General features: G+C 36.0%; 1 protein-coding gene across 6 annotated transcripts in view; it reads right to left on the bottom strand.

The window, feature by feature from the left end:
* The window catches only part of KTN1 (kinectin 1), a 97,232-nt gene that overhangs the window by 67,629 nt on the left and 9,273 nt on the right, over positions 1–20,330 (bottom strand). For all 6 annotated transcript variants that reach the window (XM_084877394.1, XM_084877395.1, XM_084877393.1 and 3 more), the window contains exons 3-9: positions 19,034–19,171; positions 15,633–15,800; positions 14,302–14,432; positions 9,392–9,508; positions 6,730–6,870; positions 1,072–1,178; positions 234–366 (exon numbers count right to left, since the gene is read on the bottom strand). In XM_084877394.1, coding sequence (XP_084733520.1) covers positions 234–366; positions 1,072–1,178; positions 6,730–6,870; positions 9,392–9,508; positions 14,302–14,432; positions 15,633–15,800; positions 19,034–19,171 — 935 coding nt within the window. The remainder of the gene's footprint in view (positions 1–233; positions 367–1,071; positions 1,179–6,729; positions 6,871–9,391; positions 9,509–14,301; positions 14,433–15,632; positions 15,801–19,033; positions 19,172–20,330) is intronic.

The raw sequence follows: 20,330 nt of genomic DNA on the forward strand, positions 1-20,330 counted from the left end.
CGAATTAACTGGTACACCTGGTACCTATAAATCAGCTCATTTCATTTTTCATATCTTCAAACTTAAGCCTATATTTAATTCTTACATAAGTGCATACACATGTATATAGGCAGAGTACTACAGGTCCCATTCAGCCTCAAACTGCGTATCTCAACCCTTTATATCCATTTAGGACACTGAATTGAATGTGTACATTATTTATGAAATGATAAATTTGGGTGGAAATATATCACCTTCAGCTGAGTAACTGCTTGCTCAGCATTCTTCTTTTGAACTTCCTCTTGCTGCAATTTTCCTGTTTTCTCAGTCAGCTCATTCACCAATCTAGCATAATCCTGGCGCAGTTTATTCAGTTCAGCAGACTGCCTGAAAACAGTAACTAGATTAGGAACCTCGCATTTTTATTGACTCATATAAAGAATAAGCAAAACATATTGAGTGTAATCTCTGAATCATTCTGATGACAATTATACAAATTCTAAAATAACTATAATCAAGAAAATGACCACACTCATAAGCATAGTCAAGTGTCACCCTCAAACTGATATTCTGAAAAATGTATTAAAATCAAAGTTAGGATTTAGTCTGAGTAAGGATGCTACTAGTCTTCTCTAATGCACTGTTTCTCAAAGTATCAGAGCCAACTACGTAACTATCAGTGGACTATGACTTAATATGTATACCCCTGGGTTCCACCTTAGAGCATCGAATCATAATCTTTTAGGGATCGGACTCAAGAATATGCTTTTTCAAATAACATGCCAAGATGCTCTTCAGAATTATGAAATTTGATAACTACTGTTAAGGGGAATAGGTGGTTTAAAACTTCAGTCTCATAAATTAATATACCATTCCATTGGAGGTACAGTATTTATCATGTAGTTTAGCAGAAGAGGTTCTTCACAGAGCCAGGAGAATTGTTTTTTAAAATTAACTGATTTTATAAACAAGTATAAAAAAACAAAAGTCTAACCAATCACTATCCAACATCACTTTGAAGATTCAAAAATAGACTGCCATTCAATGAAAATACTCTGCCATTCAATTAAAAATAAAGCATTGGAAACATACTTGTTTTCTAGTTGGTTTGTAGTGTTGCTGACAGCATCTCTCAATATGCCATTTTCCTGCTTCAAGTGAGCTATCTCTGCTTCCATTTGCTCACGAACTTGCTGGAACTAAAATTATTTTACAAACATAAGATGTAGAAAACAATGACTGCCAAAGCTAACTTTTTTTTTTTTTAATCCTCACCTGAGGATACTTTTTCATTCATTTTTAGAGAGAGTGGAAGAGAGAGGGAAAGAAGAAACAATAATGTGAGAGAAACACATCAATTGATTGCCTCCTGCACAAGCCCCCACCAGGGCCCGGACCAGAGAGGAGCCTGCAACTAAGATACATGTCCTTGAACAGAAAGAATCAAACCCAAGACCCTTTGATTAGCAAGCCAACACTCTATCCACTGAGCCAAACTGGCTAGGGCTGCCAGAGCTAACTTTTAAAAGACACATTATTGTTAAGAGAACATAAAAAGCATTAAGAATAAATATAAAGAAACTAGAGGCCTGATGCACAAAATTCATGGAAAGAGCTTGGCCCTCAAAGACCCTGCTGCCTTGGCCGGTCCTCACAGCTTCCCACAGCCTCGGCTGGCCCTCACAGCTCCCCACAGCCTCGGCTGGCCCTCACAGCTCCCCACAGCCTCAGCGGGCCCTTGCAGCCCTGGCTTCGTCTAGAAGGTTGTCCGGATGGTCATCCGGAAAGTCGTCCAGATGGTCATTCTGCTGTTCAGTCTAATTAACATATTAGCTCTATATTATGTAGGATTTAAAAGATGAATTACATTTTGATAGTGATGAATGCAAAGCAAATACCAACTGTCACAGAAATCCAAGAATGCAAGGAGCTCTGGCCAGTTTGGCTCAGTGGATGGTGTGTTGGCCTATAGACTGAAGGGTTCTGGGTTCAAGTCTGATCATGATCACATGTCCAGGTTGGGGGCTCAATCCCCAGTAGAGGGCATGCAAGAGGCATCTGATCAATGATTCTCTCTCATCATTGATGTTTCTATCTCTCACTCTCACTTCCTCTCTGAAATCAATAAAACAATATTTTTTAAAAAGAATGCAAGTAGCCCTAACCAATTTGGCTCAGTGGATAGAGTGTTGTCCTGTGGACTGAAGGATCCCGGATTCAATTCTGGTCAACGGCACATGCCTGAGTTGCAGGCTCAGTCTCCAGTGGGGGGCATGTAGGAGGCAGCCAATCAGTGATTCTCTCTCATCATTGATGTTTCTATCTCACACTCTCCCTATACCTTTCCCTCTGAAATCAATTAAGAATATTTTTTTAAATGTAAGTAGATGCTAGCTGCTATCATATTTGAAATGCAAAATAAGTACACAGAGATGCTATTTCAGAACTAAAAATGATTTAAAATATCTTTCCTACCCCAGACACATACAGAATTAAGCCTGTCTTAATCCTATGTCAATTTTATGTACACAATATTTTTTAAAAATTTTATTAATCAAGTTTTGAAGTTGAAAATATGTTCAATACACTTATACTAAATTGCAAATTGAGCCATAACCAAATATATGGCAAATTCATTACACAAAAGTATTTGCTAAAATAATTTTTTATTTATAGAATCAAAAGATAAAGAACATTGACTCTTACATCTCCAAAAGGACATATCTTACTTTAATATGTGAAATAATCTTAATAATTTTAATAGATCTATTTAATTAAGAGAAATTAAAATGTATGTTTCTATTTTTCAGAGAATTTATTATATGGAATCTATATATCATGCTATCTATAAGCAATCAAATTAAAAAAATAAGATGAATCACTTCGACACCTTTTATCCTCAATAAAAGATGATGCTATAAGTACCTAGCTAATTTTTAAATCAACATTAAGTAGCAATTAAGAAGAAAGTATCACTTGGGGCTGGAAAAATCAGTTCTTCCATAACCTGACTTACAGAAAAGAATATTCAAATGACTAGAGGATGGGAAGATGGAGGATTGGACCAAATGAAAGCATAAAAGCAGCAGTGGATGGGGTAATAACCTGATAACAGTCACTCACTTCTTTTGTACTATTCCACTATTAGTGTTACACCATAAGAAACATGTGTACTTTGATAGCTGTGAAGAATAAGTTGAATATTTGCAGTATAGCCCTAGCTGGTTTTGTTCAGTGGATAGAGAGTCGGCCTGCAAACTGAAAGGTCCCCGGTTCGATTCCAGTCAAGGGCACATGCCCAGGTTGTGGGCTAGATTCTCCATGGGGGATTTGCAGGAGGCAGCTGATCCAGGATTCTCTCTCATCATGGATGTTTCTATCTCTCTCTACCTCTTCCTTCTCTCTGAAATCAATAAAAATATATTTTTTAAAAATTGCACATTAGCAATGTGATCAAAATATTATTTTATAAAAATAAATGTGGTACTAATCCTGTTAGCACAGAAATTAGAGACCTATTAAGAAGTTGCTACAAATATGTTAGAATTGTTAGTATAGGTAGCTAGTTATTAATAAAGAAAGAGAGCCAAGGGAATCAGACATTGAGAAGCCTAATGTAAGAGGGAGCTAAATTAGACAATAAACCTGCTTAACTAGGAAGTTGCAGCATTCATAGGCTCCCCAGGGGATCAGAGTATTGCCCCACCAACAGGATTAACACCCCTCCTTGCCCCATATAGGGAGGAAGGACTGGCTTCCAATCTCCCCTGGGTATAATTGGCACACTCTCCCAAACTAAAGGGGGAAGGAATGAAACAACAAAGAAGAAATTCCTCTCTTGGGCACATGCCCAGTAGAAGCCACGATGGTACAATGGAAGGTCTTTCCACTTTCAGGCATGCACAGGAGCCAAGATGGAGACCATAAAGGAGAGGAGCTACCTTACCTGGGAAAAGGATCTGATTGGAGAAGACACACAGAAACAGGCAAGAACTAAAAAACTGGATCAGTTAGGGAAGGACCCAGACCAACAGGGGTTGGTTTGAAAGAGTTCCTGGTCCTTCCTAAATCAGGGATAAGACAATCGGAGGGTAAAGGCAATCTCTCTCTTTCTCTTTCAATCTGTCTGTCTCTTTCTCTCATCCCATACCATACATTCATTCATGTGCTCATGCATTCTCTCTCCACAGCAGCCATGTGGGCATAGCAGCCACCGGCAGGAGGCCAGCCAGCCATGGGCACTCTAAACGCAGGCACCAAGTGCTAGCCTGGGTAAAGCAACACAGAGCCAAATGGAGTGCAGACAGGAACAGAGACTATGCTAGCTAGACAGGGACAGAAGTTGAACTGAACTAAGTTTTGACATGGACTAAACAAATGGCACAGAATTTCTGGATATTAGCTATTTTCCTGGGTTTTGATGAAGACAAGGCTGAACTTTTTTCACAGGGGGACGGTTGGCGATGAGGTATCAGGAACCTGGGGGCGGCCTTCTATTTCTATCCCAAAAAACCTTACCATTGTATCTTATCCTCCCATGCAGGGGTCTCCCGAAATGCTTTTCTTGCAACTCTGTGAAAGGACCCCATTTCCTCTGGCAACAGTATGAAATACTAAACTAAGGTAATGTCTAAGGATTAAATGCAAGAGTAACAAGAAATACAGTATCTATTAAGGTTTTAAGAATAAACTGTAGACTGAGCAAGGGAGAAAAGTCAAAGGACTGAAGAGTAATAATAATAATGCCTCAAAATATTGAAAAACAAAAACAACCTGATCAAAAGAGTATGATTTTAGACAGGTGATGATAAGAGCTTCCCAACTGAAGCATCAGCCAGCAATGAAAATAATTTCAAAAAATTAATGGTTCAGGAAGTTCAATTAAAAGGGTATTATAAGCCCACTTGGCAAGTAGACCCAAACCATGTTCTCCAAAACCCTCTTTATTAGCAATAAAGATGATATTTAAATCTCAAAAAAAGACAAAAAAAAAAAAAATCGCTGAACTAGACCTAATTGGAATCATGAAAATGGATAATACAGAGAAAATATATATATATATACAGTAAGAACTGAACTTTCTTAAGTGCTAGAAAAAAAGAACAAGAGACAAAACCAAAACTGTAGGATTATCCTTCATTATCATTTCTCTCCTCCTCTCTCCTCCACTAAGCTCTATCTACTCTTTCAAATGACTCAAACTCATCTTTCCATTGTCAACATCTGATTTCAGGACTCTGTTCTCTTGGTTTCCTGCCAAAGCTTTCCAAAAGATCTATCCTTTGTTCCATTCTCCACAATACTGTCAGAGTAATAATTTAAAATACTAATATTATAACACTGATGCCATTTTAATAACCTGATTGTTATTTAACATGAAAGAATGAAAGGGGAAATCGAATAGTATAGTAGTACAGGCATGACATTTGTTCAGCTTTGCAAAAAGCTGCACTAATACTCCAAGTTTGTTCCCAGCTCACTGACTGGGGAAGGGACTAGAGAAAGGTAGTTTAGACACATTCCCAGTAAGATCTAAGTGAATGGAAAAATACTTGCCTGTCAATCACATCTGACCAAGATGAGCGTGGCTACTGCAAGCTCGGAAAATCTAAATATATAAACTTCTAAACAAAGAAAGCTCAGCCCTTCCTCTCTCTCTCTCTCTCTCTCTCTCTCTCTCTCTCTCTCTCTCTCTCTCACACACACACACACACACACACACACACACACACACATACGCCAGCCCTCTGGGGACTCTAGCTGTAGAAGGCTACGCTGTACCCACATGGCACAAGGCCATGCTGGATTCCACACATGGACTAATGTATTGCAATTTGGTCTGAATGCTGAACCACAACCGGCTGCAATGTTGAACAGAAACTTTGGACACTGGCCTTGTTTCTGATTCTGTTGAACTCTCAGCTGCCCCTCTTCCAGGACTGGCATGGGGGAAATGGGATATTGCAATTAGAAAAATATAACTCTACCCCAATAAAACCTTCCACATTTCATCCTCCCATGGGGGCTTCTGAAAATGCTTCTTTTAGTGGCATGCCCAGAGCCTCACTCCCACCTGTGTCTGGGAAGTCTGGCCCTTTAATTCCTCCGGCATCAACAATTTAGTTTGCTAAATTTCACCAGCTCCCCAATCTTCAGTTATACAAGGCGCTTTAAGTCAGGACCTTTATTTAGTCCTCTAGTTCTTCCCTTCTACATTCCAGCCCTGACTCCCAAATAACTTAAGTTTTATTTCTTAAAAACTGTTATCTCCAAACATTCTTTATTGGAAACACTGGAGTACACTAATTAAAAAGCTCTAATACCCCAATATAGGCCCAATGAATTATCCTCTCTAGAGATATGACTAAGGAATCACACAAAGTAAAAACCTCTTATACCAAGTGCCTACTCCTTCATCCTCTTACTAGTAGCTGACCATGCCTAATTGTTTCAAAAGATTCAACGTCCGAATATCATTTCTAACAAGTCTTCTTTATCATTCTTTCTCTTTCCCATCTCCCATCTCCATTTTCCAAAGCACCCAATGCCTACACCACTATCATAATGATTGACTTGTCAGCTTCCAGCTCCCTACCTCATTACCACATACAAAAGTTGTTTACTTAAGGCGGCAGCCAGTTTAACTAGCCACTATACCATGACCCAGCATAGGGCCTTACCATATTAGGTACTTAATTAAATTAAATCAATGCAAATATTTCACTTTGTTTTCAAAGAATGAAGATATACCTTCATCTGCATCTGTTGAGTCTCCTGATAACTGACATGCATTTTGTTTTGAAATACATTATGTTCCTTTTCTAATGTTCCAATCCGATCTTTCATTCTTCCTATAACCACATTGCTTCTTTCTTTCTCTGTCATCATTTCCTAGAAGAGTAAACCAGAAAAAATATTATGAAAAATGTGTTATTAAAAATGTAAGTACATACAACTCTAATAATAAAAAAAAACATTTTAACATCAGTAAAAATGATGTCAGTAAAATAATCATGAATTCTGAAATAAGTACTTTAAGAAGGTTAAAAAAAAAAAAAAAGCCGAAACCGGTTTGGCTCAGTGGCAGAGCGTCTGAAAGGTCCCAAGTTCGATTCCGGTCAAGGGCATGTACATTGGTTGCGGGCACATCCCCAGTAGGGGGTGTGCAGGAGGCAGCTGGTCGATGTTTCTCTCTCATCGACGTTTCCAGCTCTCTATCCCTCTCTCCTCCTCTCTGTAAAAAATCAATAAAATATATTTTAAATTTTTTAAAAAAAGGTTAAAAAAAACCACTGTCATCTGCATCTCACCTCTTTACACCAATTCCCTCATAAACAGTATTCTGTTAACTCTTATTTCAAATGCACTTTTTGATCTAAGAGTTAGAGCTGAACCTAAAATAAATCCTACCTTCTAACTTGATAAGAAAGAACATTTTAAAAGCAAAACAGTTCCCCTGGTCAGGTAACTCAGTTGTTAGAACATCGTTCCAATACCAAAGCTGTGAGTTCAATCTCCAGTCAGGGCACACAAGGAGAAACAATGAATGCATAAATGGGTGCAACAACAAATCGCTGCTTCTATCTCTCTCCCTCTAAAATCAATCAATACATTAAAAGAAGAAAAAAGAAAAACAGTTAGTTCTCTATAATTTGTAGGTACTAGCTCTCTTTTAGGGTACAAAAAAAAGGACTGGAAAAAATAGCATAGAAGAGTAAAAAAGAAGCCTCTTTCCAAGGGAAAGAGATTGGTATGTTTATAGCAAAATGGAAGTTCGGAATAAGGGAAAAGTAAAAATCAGAAAGCAAAGTGGTATTAACTTCCTAAGTCAAATGTTAAAAGGGTGGTTTCATTTTATGTTGCAAATATTATGAACTTCTAGAACAAATATTAATTATCAAAGTAAAAGAAAGTGAAACAATTTGAAAGTTATCTGCAGTTATGATCAGCCCATGCCCTGTTGTAAGAAACTAACAAAATTTAAGGTTTTTATGTAATTTATGGTTGCCCAAAAGAGTTAATTCATTTACATTAGAAATTGTTATATGATATACATAAAGCACTTAGAAAAAATTATTCACATCTGAAGTGTACAGCTCAATGAATAACCAAAAAGTAGTTACCTTTTTTAAATAGAGTCAGAAAAATATAGCAGCATAAAACTATACTGAAATTTCTAATCTTAAAATATAGTAAAAAAATATGGTAACATAAAACTAAAGTTCCTAATCTTAAACAAATTATTATATTTTAGTAACAACTTTAATTAATCTTCATCTGGTCAAGTTTTTCCAATGACATATTTACTTCAAATTTACATAAAGAATTTTATATTCAAATAAGGCCATTCTCATAATGTCATGAAGAAGTTCTGTGAATGATGCAGAAATAAACTTCATTTAACTCTACTGTACTTAATTCCCAAAATGAGAAATAGTATTTCAAAAGGAATGAATCCCCATTTTCTATTGACTTTCAATTATGTTCTCAGTCTACATAATTTTTTTTGAAATTTAATTGACAAAGAATATTACATTAGTTTCAGGTTTACAACACATGACTCACTATTTGTATATATTGAAAAATAAGACTAGTTAATATCAACACCACACAGTTGGAAAATATTTTTCTTGTTTAAGAACTATTAAGATCTATTCTCCTAGAATCTTTCAAATACACATACAGTATTATTAACTGTAGTGACCATGCTGTACTTTACATCTAGAAGTTTGTATCATTTAACATGAATTTTTAAAGGCCTTTCTTTACCTCGCAGGGTAAAATTTCCAGAGCTTGAAGAACTTCAATGATTAAAAATTATAAATTTTTATAATTTAAACAAAATCACACTGAGTTTTGTGCTTCTATAGAGAATAACGTAAGTCAGATCCAATTGAACAATGTCCAAATGCTGCCATTATTTCGAAATTAGGATATCTATAAGTACTGTTAATTTAAATTCATAATTCAGCTGTAGGCAATAAATAACACAAAAGAGTAAGACACTAGCACCACCACCAAACATTAAATGAAAATGGCTTTTACACAAATAATTAACTCTGGAATTGTGGACAATTTCTAAAATCCTTCATTAATCCTGATTCAAAAACTGTATCCTTTAGCCTTGGCTGGTGTGGCTCAGCTGGTTGGAGCATCATCCTGCACACTGAAAGGTGGGGGATTCAATTTCCAGCCAGGGCACATACTCAAGTTTCAGATTTGAATCTGGTCAGGCATCTGTGGGAGGCAACGATTGATGTTTCTCTCTCACATCCATGTTTCTCTCTCTTTCTCTCTCTTTCTTCTCTCTTTTTCTCTCTCCCTTCTTCTTTCTAAAATAAATAAAAAGATAAAATAGCCTTTGCTTAAAAAAAAAAAAAAGTATACACTTTAAATGCAAGAATGACTTCACCTGGGTTAACTGCTTACACCGATCTTTCATAGCAGCAGCATCTTCCTTCACAGCAGCAAGTAATTTATCTTTCTCTTGAAGCTGATGTACAAGTACAGTCAATTCTCCTTTACTTAACTATAATTGAGAAATCAATACAGTATTAGTAGTAAACACAAGCTAATGAAAATTATGAAAATGAAATATCCAGATCAAAAGTGTTCTTAGGCCAATGCAGAGTTCATTAATACATATAAGTAGATGACTGCCAACTAGTAGTCAGTAAAATATCATTCAGAAAAGTCACTGTATCAGTATATACTCTGATGCATATAATAGAATACATGTTAATCAAAAAACATATTTTTACAAAGAATTATATAGGTCTTCCAGTTTTTAAACGTGAGTCAATATAGCCACTTCTCCCTCCTCCTCCTAAAAGATCAAAAGAATAATATGAAACCAAAATGCTCCCAAATGAAAGTCATCTGTGATGTCAAAGTCATCTGTAATATCAGGAAAGATTGCCAAAAGCAGTGGAAATCAAACACAGGTGTTCAAGAACCCTGTCAGAATATACCCAAAACTACAGAAGTGCCATGGGTGCTTAGTTCTCTGAAGTTAATAGGCATGTCCTGAGAAGTAAAAGCAATAATCTCCCATTTGACATCAGGAACAAGTATAAAGATAGAAGGTAGAAATTTTCTTGGAAGAAGGTCTCAAGAAGCAGAATAAAATAAAAATAAAATGAAGAAGAAATCATACAAACTTTACTCAGAGCAGCTACAGTGAAGCATGGTCAAGGGAGTTTGACCAAGCTTCTCTAGTGAAACTCTCTATAATGAAGATTTTATCTGGGAAAAGGAAAGGCTAAAAGAACTCAATTACACACACCGCCCCCAACAAGAACATCCTTTAGTGGAACAGGAGTATTGATCAAAAATAAATAAAATAGGGTCTATACAAAATACAATAAAAAAAGAAAGGAAAATAATAAGAAAAAACAAATGGCAAAAAGAAAAATCACCAGAAAAAGATTGTCAAAGAGTAGACAAAAATTGTAATTTAAAAATATCACCATGATTTTTAAAAATCTAGTATAACAGTCATTTCTGGAAAAATAAGAGCAAAGAACAGAGCTCAGAGAAAGAGCTCAGAGAAAAGACCAGACCACAGAATAAGATAAAATATGTGCTGGCAAAACCCAAAGCAGAAGTAAAAGTAACACCATCTCAGAAATATAATCCAAATAGAAGCAACAAACAGAAAAAGAAAGACTGCTAAAAATACAATAAGAGACATAGAGTACAAGGTGAAGTAAATAAAAAGCAAATAAACCAAAAGCTTTATTTTAGAATTAAAATATGAACGATAAAGACAACAAAGATCCAACATATGCTTAATTGATACCCATTATTTTACTTATTTTTTAGGGACATTGAATCTCATTATTGAAAAGATATGCTTTATCCCAAGTAATATTAATAAAGGAGTCAATGCTCAGACATATTATAGTAAAATTATTGCTAAACTTCAAAGAAGCTGAATCCCTGGATGTTTGTACTGTAGGGCATATACTGGAAAAGTCCAATAAATAATAAACACTTGGTTGATTGCCCAAAAGATGTTTTTATTGTGAGTGTAGTTCAACAAAAATACATGAAAAGAATGCAAAATTCAGGCAGATCTCAGATCTGTACCCAGCAATTTGAATGTAGAGAATAGCAAAGCAAATATGAAAATTTCTAAAGGAAAGAAAGTGACATCTAGAAACATTATACCCCACTAAATCATCATTCAAGTATAAAGACGACAAAGAAGCATTTAACTTGCCAGAATTTGGGAAATATAGTTTCCATGAGCCCTTCTTGAAGAAATTCCAGGAAAAACAACTTCAGCCAACCAAGAGATGAATACAGAAGCTATGGCAAAAGAACTGGTATCAAGCTTTGAACCCATCATTAAACTGTAGAATTAAGACTAAAACAAACATGAAAATTATAGTCACAAAAGAAACAATAAATATTAGAAGTACCTGATAAAGAAATGCTATAATTAACAAAAGCTAAGAAAGAAGAGAGAAGGTAGGAAAAAACTTAAGTAAGCAGATTTCCTATTATATAACATTGGGCCAAAACGGTTAATAATTTAAAGTTGAAAAATTATATTATTGAGGCAAGAGTATTTAAAGGCCAATATTAGGAAACTATTAACCTATTAACTAAAATAATCAAATAAATCTTTAAGATTTTTTTTACGGTAATCATATTAACAGTTAACATATTTGAGCAATTACTATACACTAAGAACTCTAAGCACCTACTACATATTATCACATTTAATTCTCAAAACCTGATTATCATTCCCATTTAAGAGATGGGAAAACTGAGGCACCGAGGTTAAGTATCCTATTTAAGGCCACAAAATTCAACATGGCAGAGCCCAGATTTGAATGCAGGAAATGTGATTCCAGGGCCAGGATTTTAACCTACACTCTAAATATACAGTACAAGTATCTTGTAGATTAAACGCAAGTCAAGTGCACCCACACACACAACATAATACCTCCTCTCTAATTATGCAATCTCTCTTCCCAGCCCCTAAAGTTTCAATCTTCCCTAAAAACCTATGATTCCACTGACTCCTGGTATTTCTCCTTCTCCTGCTTTGTAGTAGCTTTCCCTGCCCTTTAAATGTTAATGTTTCTCATTCTTTAACTTTCTTACCACTCTTTATATCCTCTCTGGTCTAACATACATCCACCATATGTATTGGTAACAGATTACTTGCCTAAATCACTTTCATTAAAATCATTTTTCAACTCCAGAAAAACTAACATACATTCAATTGTGAAATGATTCTATATATTTAATGATCCAAAGGATACCTAAAACAAGTTCCTAAAAAAGCAATCCTCTACTCTCTCTTCCTCTGCAAGTGTTCACAAATACCATTGTCACCACAATCTATCCAGTTACTCAACAGCAAAACAAGATAAATTCCTCCTTAGAATAAATTCCTCTCAAATTAGAAGACCCTGCTAGTGGTTCTCAACCTGTGGGTTGGGGTCCACAGGTTGAGAACCACTGCTGTAGAGCCTAAGACCATCAGAAAACACAGATATTTACATCACAATTCATTAACAGTAGCAAAATTACAGTTATGAAGTAGCAACGAAAATAATTTTATGGTTGGGGGTCACCACAACATGAGGAACTGTATTAAAGGGTCGCGGCATTAGAAAGGTTGAGAACTACTGCTCTAGAGCAAGGGGGGACCTTTTTTCTGTCAAGGGCCATTGTATATTTAGAACATCATTCACAGGCCATACAAAATTATCAACTTAAAATTAGCCTGCTATATTTGATCAAACACATCCTAATGCCTTGGCAGGGCCAAATCAAATTATTTCTGGCTGGACATTCCCCATCCCTGCTCTAGAGGAACCAGAAGAGACCCAGAATGGGTAAAATGGAGAGAGTGATGGAGAAAATGCCATGAGGTAAGGTTAGAGAGAGAGAGAGAGAGAGACGAAGTCCTGCTAAGGAATTTGGGTTATATTCTAAGTGCAAAGAGAAAGGCACCTAAGGCTTTATAAAGGTCACCTTTCAGTTGTTTTGAAAAAATAAATTAGAGAACTAACAGGGAAGGCAGGAACATCACCTAGGAGACTATAGAAGACAATCAGGTGAGAGGTGATAACTTGGATGGGGTGTGTTGGGGGTGGAGGGGTGTTTAAGAAAATATGGAAGTCACTTAAGGTTTTAAAGCAGATAGTGTTTTTTTGGAGGGTAGGGGGTGTAATGTGTGTGTGTGTGTTTAGAACAATTAAGGCTACAACTAATACTGACCAGAAATTGTGTCATCTTATGTTACACATGTTGTCACCTTTACCAGTATGACATAGTACACATAATATAGTGAGCAAGACTCATAAGAAATTAAATATTAACTCCACAAATTTTTGTTTTTGTGTTGTTGTTTTCTTATTTTAGTCATAGCAATGATTCCACTATCCAAATAATTTACAAGGGTAATACCCTGTTTCCCTGAAAATAAGACAGTGTGTCTTATATTAATTTTTGCTCCCAAAGATGCGCTAGGTCTTATTTTCAGGGGATGTCTTATTTTTCCATGAAGAATACGGTACACATTTATTGTTAAATGAAAATAAAGGAAATTTATTACCTGTACACGGTTCGGTAGTACGGTAGTTGTCAACACAAACCAGACAAACTTTGAATCCTACAGTATCAAGAATTTACTCATTTATTCAATGACAATCATGTCATCATCTTCTGGAACATCATCATAACAATCCAATTTCTGAATTTCCTGGTAAATTTCTTGTGACTCCATTTCTTTCAGAATCAGTGGACCAAATCTCTCATGTTTAGCCTAGGGGGGCCTTATTTTCGGGGGGGATGTCTTATATTTCACTCAGAAGGAAACCTGTAAGTAGGTCTTATTTTCGGAGGATGTCTTATTTTCAGGGAAACACAGTATTATACGCATTCACAGGCAACAGGTTCCCAGGTTCTTTGAATGGTGCTATCTTGAGTCACAAAAATATTCCCTATATGCTATCCAGAAATCACCTGAAATTGCTTTCAATACTTGCAATTAGAAGATAGCAAGGTACAACTTAGCCAAGAGCCAAAAGACTTAAAAGTGAGATAAACCATCTTACTTATAAGCAATTTGCTTTTATCAAAACATTAAATGACTCAGACATCTGACTAAACTAAGTATACTGATTAGTATGGGTATATGAAATAACTTCTAAGGGCATTCTAGAACTTCTAAATGTGGCCATAGCTTTGGGGTATGAAGAATGGAAGTAGATGATAACTTATTGCTCTAGCAAAAGTTTGCTTGGTGAACTTCTAATCACTGCTTCCACATATGCTCATAACCAAAAATATGCTTACCTTCTTTAAAGCTTCCTGTATCACGCCAGACTTCTCTTTTAGCAGGTCTACAACACAAAGAGCCTCATCTTCAGAAAATACCATAGTCTCCAAGGACAGAATAAAATCTTTAAATTTCATTTCAGCATTTTCTAAAAACAAAATAACAGTTGGCATTTAAAAGACACAGCAACTTCAGTAAAGCATCAAAAATTCTTAACCCAGAAAATAACCAAGACAAAACAGACTTATATTGCAAGTCAAACAAAAATAAATACTCTAGACAAGAGAGAGCAAGTGTTTAAGGACCTTTAATGTAATATAGAATAATGAATTACATTAACTGACAATTTGCTCAAACTGTACAATACTTGGTTCATCTACCAAGACTACATTTAAATTCAAAAATTTAATGCTAAGCTGCCAATATGCCCTCACTTTAAAAACAATCACTCAAGTCTCTAGAATGTGAAAGTATCTATACTAGATTTGTTCACAAATATTCTCATTTAACCTTAATTCTTGTGACATATAAACCAAATTTTACAGGTGAGGAAATAAGATTGAGGATATTAAAAGGAAATCTGATTTTTCAAATACAAGAAATCCCAAAATTTAGAAAAATTCATATATCAGACATCTGACTTACCCATCTCAAGTCCTTGAGTGCTCTAATATTAGGCATCAACTTACTCCTCCTAAAAGCAACTGCCACCTATTAGACCCAAAAAAGCCCAGGGCTTTTAGTATTTCAGCTACATTATTCAGTTTAAACAGGCACTGTGTGCATGTGTGGGGCCAAGGTGAAAGTACTCTGTACTTTCCACTCAACTTGACTATAAACCTAAAACTACTCTTAAAAAGTTAGTCTATTAAGAAATTAACCAAAAAATAAAAGAAATTAACCGAAGAACTTGTATGCATATACGTGTAACTCATGGACATAGAAAATAGTGTGATGACGGCCTGGGGGTTAGGGGGTAAGGCATGGGAGTGGATGGGGGAAAGTGTCAATGGGGGGAAACAGGGAGACAGCTGCAATACTTTCAACAATAAAGTAAAAAAAAATAATAATAAAAATAAAAGGTGGTTGTGAATTAGCACAGAAATTTTGTATAAGACAATCATAGAAGGGAAAAGATCACCAGTCACCAAAATAGTGAGTCCTTGCACAAATCAAAGCCAGTGTCCAAAAACTGAGGATAGACTAGAAAACTACCATTAATCCTTTACTACAGTATTCTATTAGTCTTTCACAATTCATTGCTTCTATGAGAAAATGTACTCAATTCCATCAGACCTAAAAAATATGTTTTTTTCAATACAATAGATTGCATCATTCTGTATGTTACCTTTGTCAGGTTCCACCCTCAGTTTTTTAGTCCCCATTTTCTGGATTCCTTCAACTTGATCAGGTTTAATCAGATCAATAACCTCTCTCTTCACCATAGGATTTGAGTTTGCATTATCCATCAAAGGAATATAAGTAGTTGCATGAATAAGAGGTTCATCCACCAAAACTGCAATTTAGATTCAAAAAAATTATAATTAGTATTTTTTACAGCAGTAATTAAATATAATGTAAGCACATTTAAGTTTAATGATAAATGCAGTTATTTTCAAATCTCTACTACCTAAATTTGGCTTTAAATTCCTATTTTATCATTTAAAAAGTCAAAACACAGTGCCAGTTCAATATTATTTCATAGTACAGTAAACATTTAAATCATCTAAAACTCTGCAGCATATCTATTTCTAATAGTATCTGAAAACTTCTTTTATACATCCTTTACATTTTAGCTGGTTCTCATTTTTCTTGTTTTAAGGATCCATTTACATTTAATTAGTGCTCAAGAAAAACTTAAATTTTTCTTTATGTTGGTTCTTTGTTGAATATAAGTGATAATTCCTAATTGAGTTCCTTTGACTTGCTAAGTACAAAAATCAGTCATTGTTCCTTCCTTCTCACTTCTAATAGGTATGCCTCTAATTTCTGTGGCACATCTTACTACATTGGTTAAAACTTTCAGAACAACATAAAAAGTGGAGGAAGAGACATAGCCGGTTTGGCTCAGTGGATAGAGCATCATCCTGGTGACTGAGAAGACCGAGGTTTGATTCCAGTCAAAGACACATGCCTGGGTTGCAGGCTCAATCCCCAGTAGGAAGAGTGCAGGAGGTAGCTAATCAATGATTCCCTCTCCCTCTCCCTTCTTCTCTGAAATCAAATAAAAATATATATATATAAAGTATTATATATAAAATATAAAAAATATATGTAATTTTTTTAAGTGGAGAAAGAAAGCCTCCTTACTTTGTATTAATGTGAAGAACTCTATGAGTATGAACAGTAAAGTGTGGTGTCTGTTGGTCAGAGATACCAACTTCCACATTTATATGGGAATCTCTCTATAATATATTCCTACCTTTTTGAAAAAACTGGGCATGCATAGTTCTTTTATTTAAAACATAAAGTTTAATGTTATGAAATATTTTTGCATATTTTTCTATACTTGATTGCTTGGTATGTGTTGTAATTTTAATGTAAATAATAGAACTTAATTTTTTCCTTTTCCAATTTTGCTATTTTGTAGCACTAGTTGATACCACAGCCCATTACTTAAAAATCACTGTTTAGCCGAAACCGGTTTGGCTCAATGGATAGAGCTTCGGCCTACTGACTGAAAGGTCCCGGGTTTGATTCCTGTCAAGGGCATATACCTTGGTTGCGGGCACATCCCCAGTAGGGGGTGTGCAAGAGGCAGCTGGTTGATGATTCTCTTTCATTGATGTTTCTAACTCTCTCTCTCTCTCTTCCTCTCTGTAAAAATTCAATTAAAAAAATATTTTAAAAATAATCACGTTTAAACTACATAAATTTCACAGTTAAGTTTCTCCTGAATAATTCTAAACATATAAAAATTGCACCACCAGAGGCCGGGCCCAGAGCAGCCGGGTCGGGAGCAGCCAGGCCCAGAGCAGCAGAAGCCAAGCCCAAAGCAGCCAGGCCAGAAGCAGCCAGGCCAGGAGCGGCCTGGCCCGGAGCAGCCGGGTCGGGAACAGCCAGGCCGGGAGCAGCAGCAGTCAGGCCGGGAGCAGCCAAGCCCGGAGAGGCCGGGCCGGGAGCAGCCGGGTTGGGAGCAGCAAGGCCTGGAGAAGCAGCAGCCAGGCCCGGAGCAGCAGCGGCCAGACCCGGGCAGCTGATTGTGGATCGGAACAGAGCAACAGAGGCCAGGCCCGAAGCAGCTAGCTCCTCGCCTGCCCATGCCCCAGGGCTGCTTCTCAGACATGGCCGGAAACTTTTGGGGGAACTTGAGGGTCTGCTGAATCAAATGATGAAGGCTTAGATCTGGATGTGTTGAGTTAGTATAGCGCTGGGGTGTTGATCTGTGAGTGCCTTATGTGGGGTCTGGATGAGGTTGGTTGATCTATTTGGAAGTGTCTTTTGTGTGAAGTGTATCCTTGGGCATGTGGAGGTATTATTGATTTGAGAAAATACTAAGTAATTGATTTACTACCTGAAAAATTTAAAGTTCTGAAAGTTTAAGGTCTCTTGCCAAAAAGAGGTTTTAAAGCTAACACCTTAATTTCAATGGAGAAAGGGAAGGACAAGCCCTTCCCACCCAGAACAGGTAATCCAATTCCAGCCAGCAGCTATTTTTAAAAATGTGTCTATTTACATTTGAATGGCTACGCCTTTTGATAGCCTAAGGGCAAGTTTACATGTAAACAAGTTTGCTTCTCAGTTCCCAGGGCAGAAAAAACAAGGTTTAAAATTATTAGATTTTAAAATTTATTCTTAAAAATATAAAAGTTTATTAATTTAAAAAAAAAAACAAGGAAATCAAAAAACCTGATGAACAATATTAACTGTTGATTATAATAGAATCAGAGATACGGGAGGGGAGTGGACTGACAATTGGGGGGGGGAGGAGTGGTGGATTCGGAAGAGACTGAACATAAACTGTGCACCTATGGATGAGGACAATGGGGGGTGGGGAAAGGGCAGAGGGTGGGGTGGGAGCCTGGTGGAGGGGGGAAGAAATGAGGAACCTTTGTAATAATATGAACAATAAAGATTAAAAAAAAAAAAAGAAGAAGAAAAAGAAATATAAATTGGTAGTGTTGGGGATATAAAGTTCACCACAGAGAATACTGTGAAAATATTGTAGTAACTTTGTATGGTGCCAGGTGGGTACCTGAATTATTGATAGGGGAAAGGTAATCATTTTGTAAATCATATAAATGTCTAACCACTTTCTTTACACCTGAAACTAAAATAAAGTAATATTGAATATAAAAAAAAAAAAAAAAAAATTGCACCACCACATTTAATTGGATACTTCCCATATATGCATGCAAATTATATTTAGGAAATAATTGGGAATATAAAGTAATGACAGATCAAGCTAATGTTGTCAAGCATAATCCTTAAGTGGTATTAAAAAGTATATCTCAGGAATCCTTTTCTTCTATAGAGTTTGTATGCCATTTCACTATTTTCAAAACTTAGTTAAGAATGAGAATATATTTAAACTATAAATACTTCTTTATAACAAACTTATGCCCTGCCTATCTGTCAAAGTACTACAAAGCCACAAGGCCAAAGAGAATCCTGGACATGCATTAGTATCAAAGCTATTATAGTATACATTCAGCTGGAAATTAAAGAGTATGTGAGGTTTCTAGGGTCCTTATCATAGCATACTGCTATAGAATTAGTATTTATAAAATATATATCTACACATTTTACCATGTTCTGTCTTTTGCTTCTTTGATGAAACTTTCTTCTTTCCTGATCCACTTTCTTGTTTAGTCTCTTGGTGGAGGGGTAATGATTCTTGCTTTTTTGAAGGTGCCATAGGAGTTTCCACCTTTTTATCCTGATCATCTTTATTAAAAATAAATGAGAAATCATATTAAAAATAAAGAAAAATAATCAGAAAGAATACATTAATAAATAATTCATAGAATGCTTTATCACTCAAATGTAAGTTCTAATATATAACTTTCACTAATAACTTGTGATTGTAGCTTCTTTGTTACACTTGCTCTTTAATTTCATTACGAATTCCAGTACTTGCTTCTTCTTTTATAATCCATTTTTCAGTCATTCCTAATCTATCATTTCTTCTGTGACTACTATAGCTCATTTCCTCAACTTAACTTTGGAAAGTAATCTCTTTGATATCAAATACTGTCCCATGTAATTTGCACTCCCGTTTGGCCAAAGATGTCTTTCTAAAACATAAATCTGACCGTGTAAACTAACCTGCCTGAAGGTCTCCAACAATGGCTAAACTATAACATCCCAGTTTCTTAACACAGTATAGAAAAACCATCATGAACTAATCACTGCATACCTTTTCAGCTTTGTTTCCTACCACTCCCTACACTTCATACTTCATGGTTCAACAATACACTGCATTCTTTTTATCGTGAGGATATCTTTTTTTTCATTAATTTCATCAAGTAGGATGCAAGGAGTGGGAGGGTAAGGAGAGAAACATTAATGTGAGAGAGACACATCAACTGGTTGTCTCCCACACATACCCTGACTGAGGACAGTTACTGAACCTGCAACCCAAGTATGTGCCCTTGACAAGGAATCAAACCCTCGACACTTCCATGCTTGGGCAGATGCTCTAACCACTTAGGTAACCGGACAGGGCAATACACTGTATTCTTTTATGCCTTTACACATAATATTCTGCCAGTATGGAAAAAGACTCCACTATTTGCTTGGTGACATAATTCACCCTGAAGACCCAGCTTAGGCACTCTCTCCTCTGCAAAGCTTCCCCCCACCCCCACCCCCACCCCCGTCTCCATAAACACTTGTTTAGACCTCTGTTCTTCTATACTTTACACATCTCTTATAAAAATCACATTTTATTATTGGCTTATATGTCCTTCTCCCCTCTTCTTGTAATACCTAATCCCCACCCCTGCCCAGCCACCCAAATAAACTAGCTAGTCTTTACTCAACCTTTTAGATTAATTTCAGTAATTATATGAACTAATTGGCCGATATAGAACTGGTTTAGATA

Source organism: Pipistrellus hanaki (genome assembly GCF_964339955.1).
Source record: "Pipistrellus hanaki genome assembly, chromosome: 1".
Taxonomy (NCBI): Eukaryota; Metazoa; Chordata; class Mammalia; order Chiroptera; family Vespertilionidae; genus Pipistrellus; species Pipistrellus hanaki.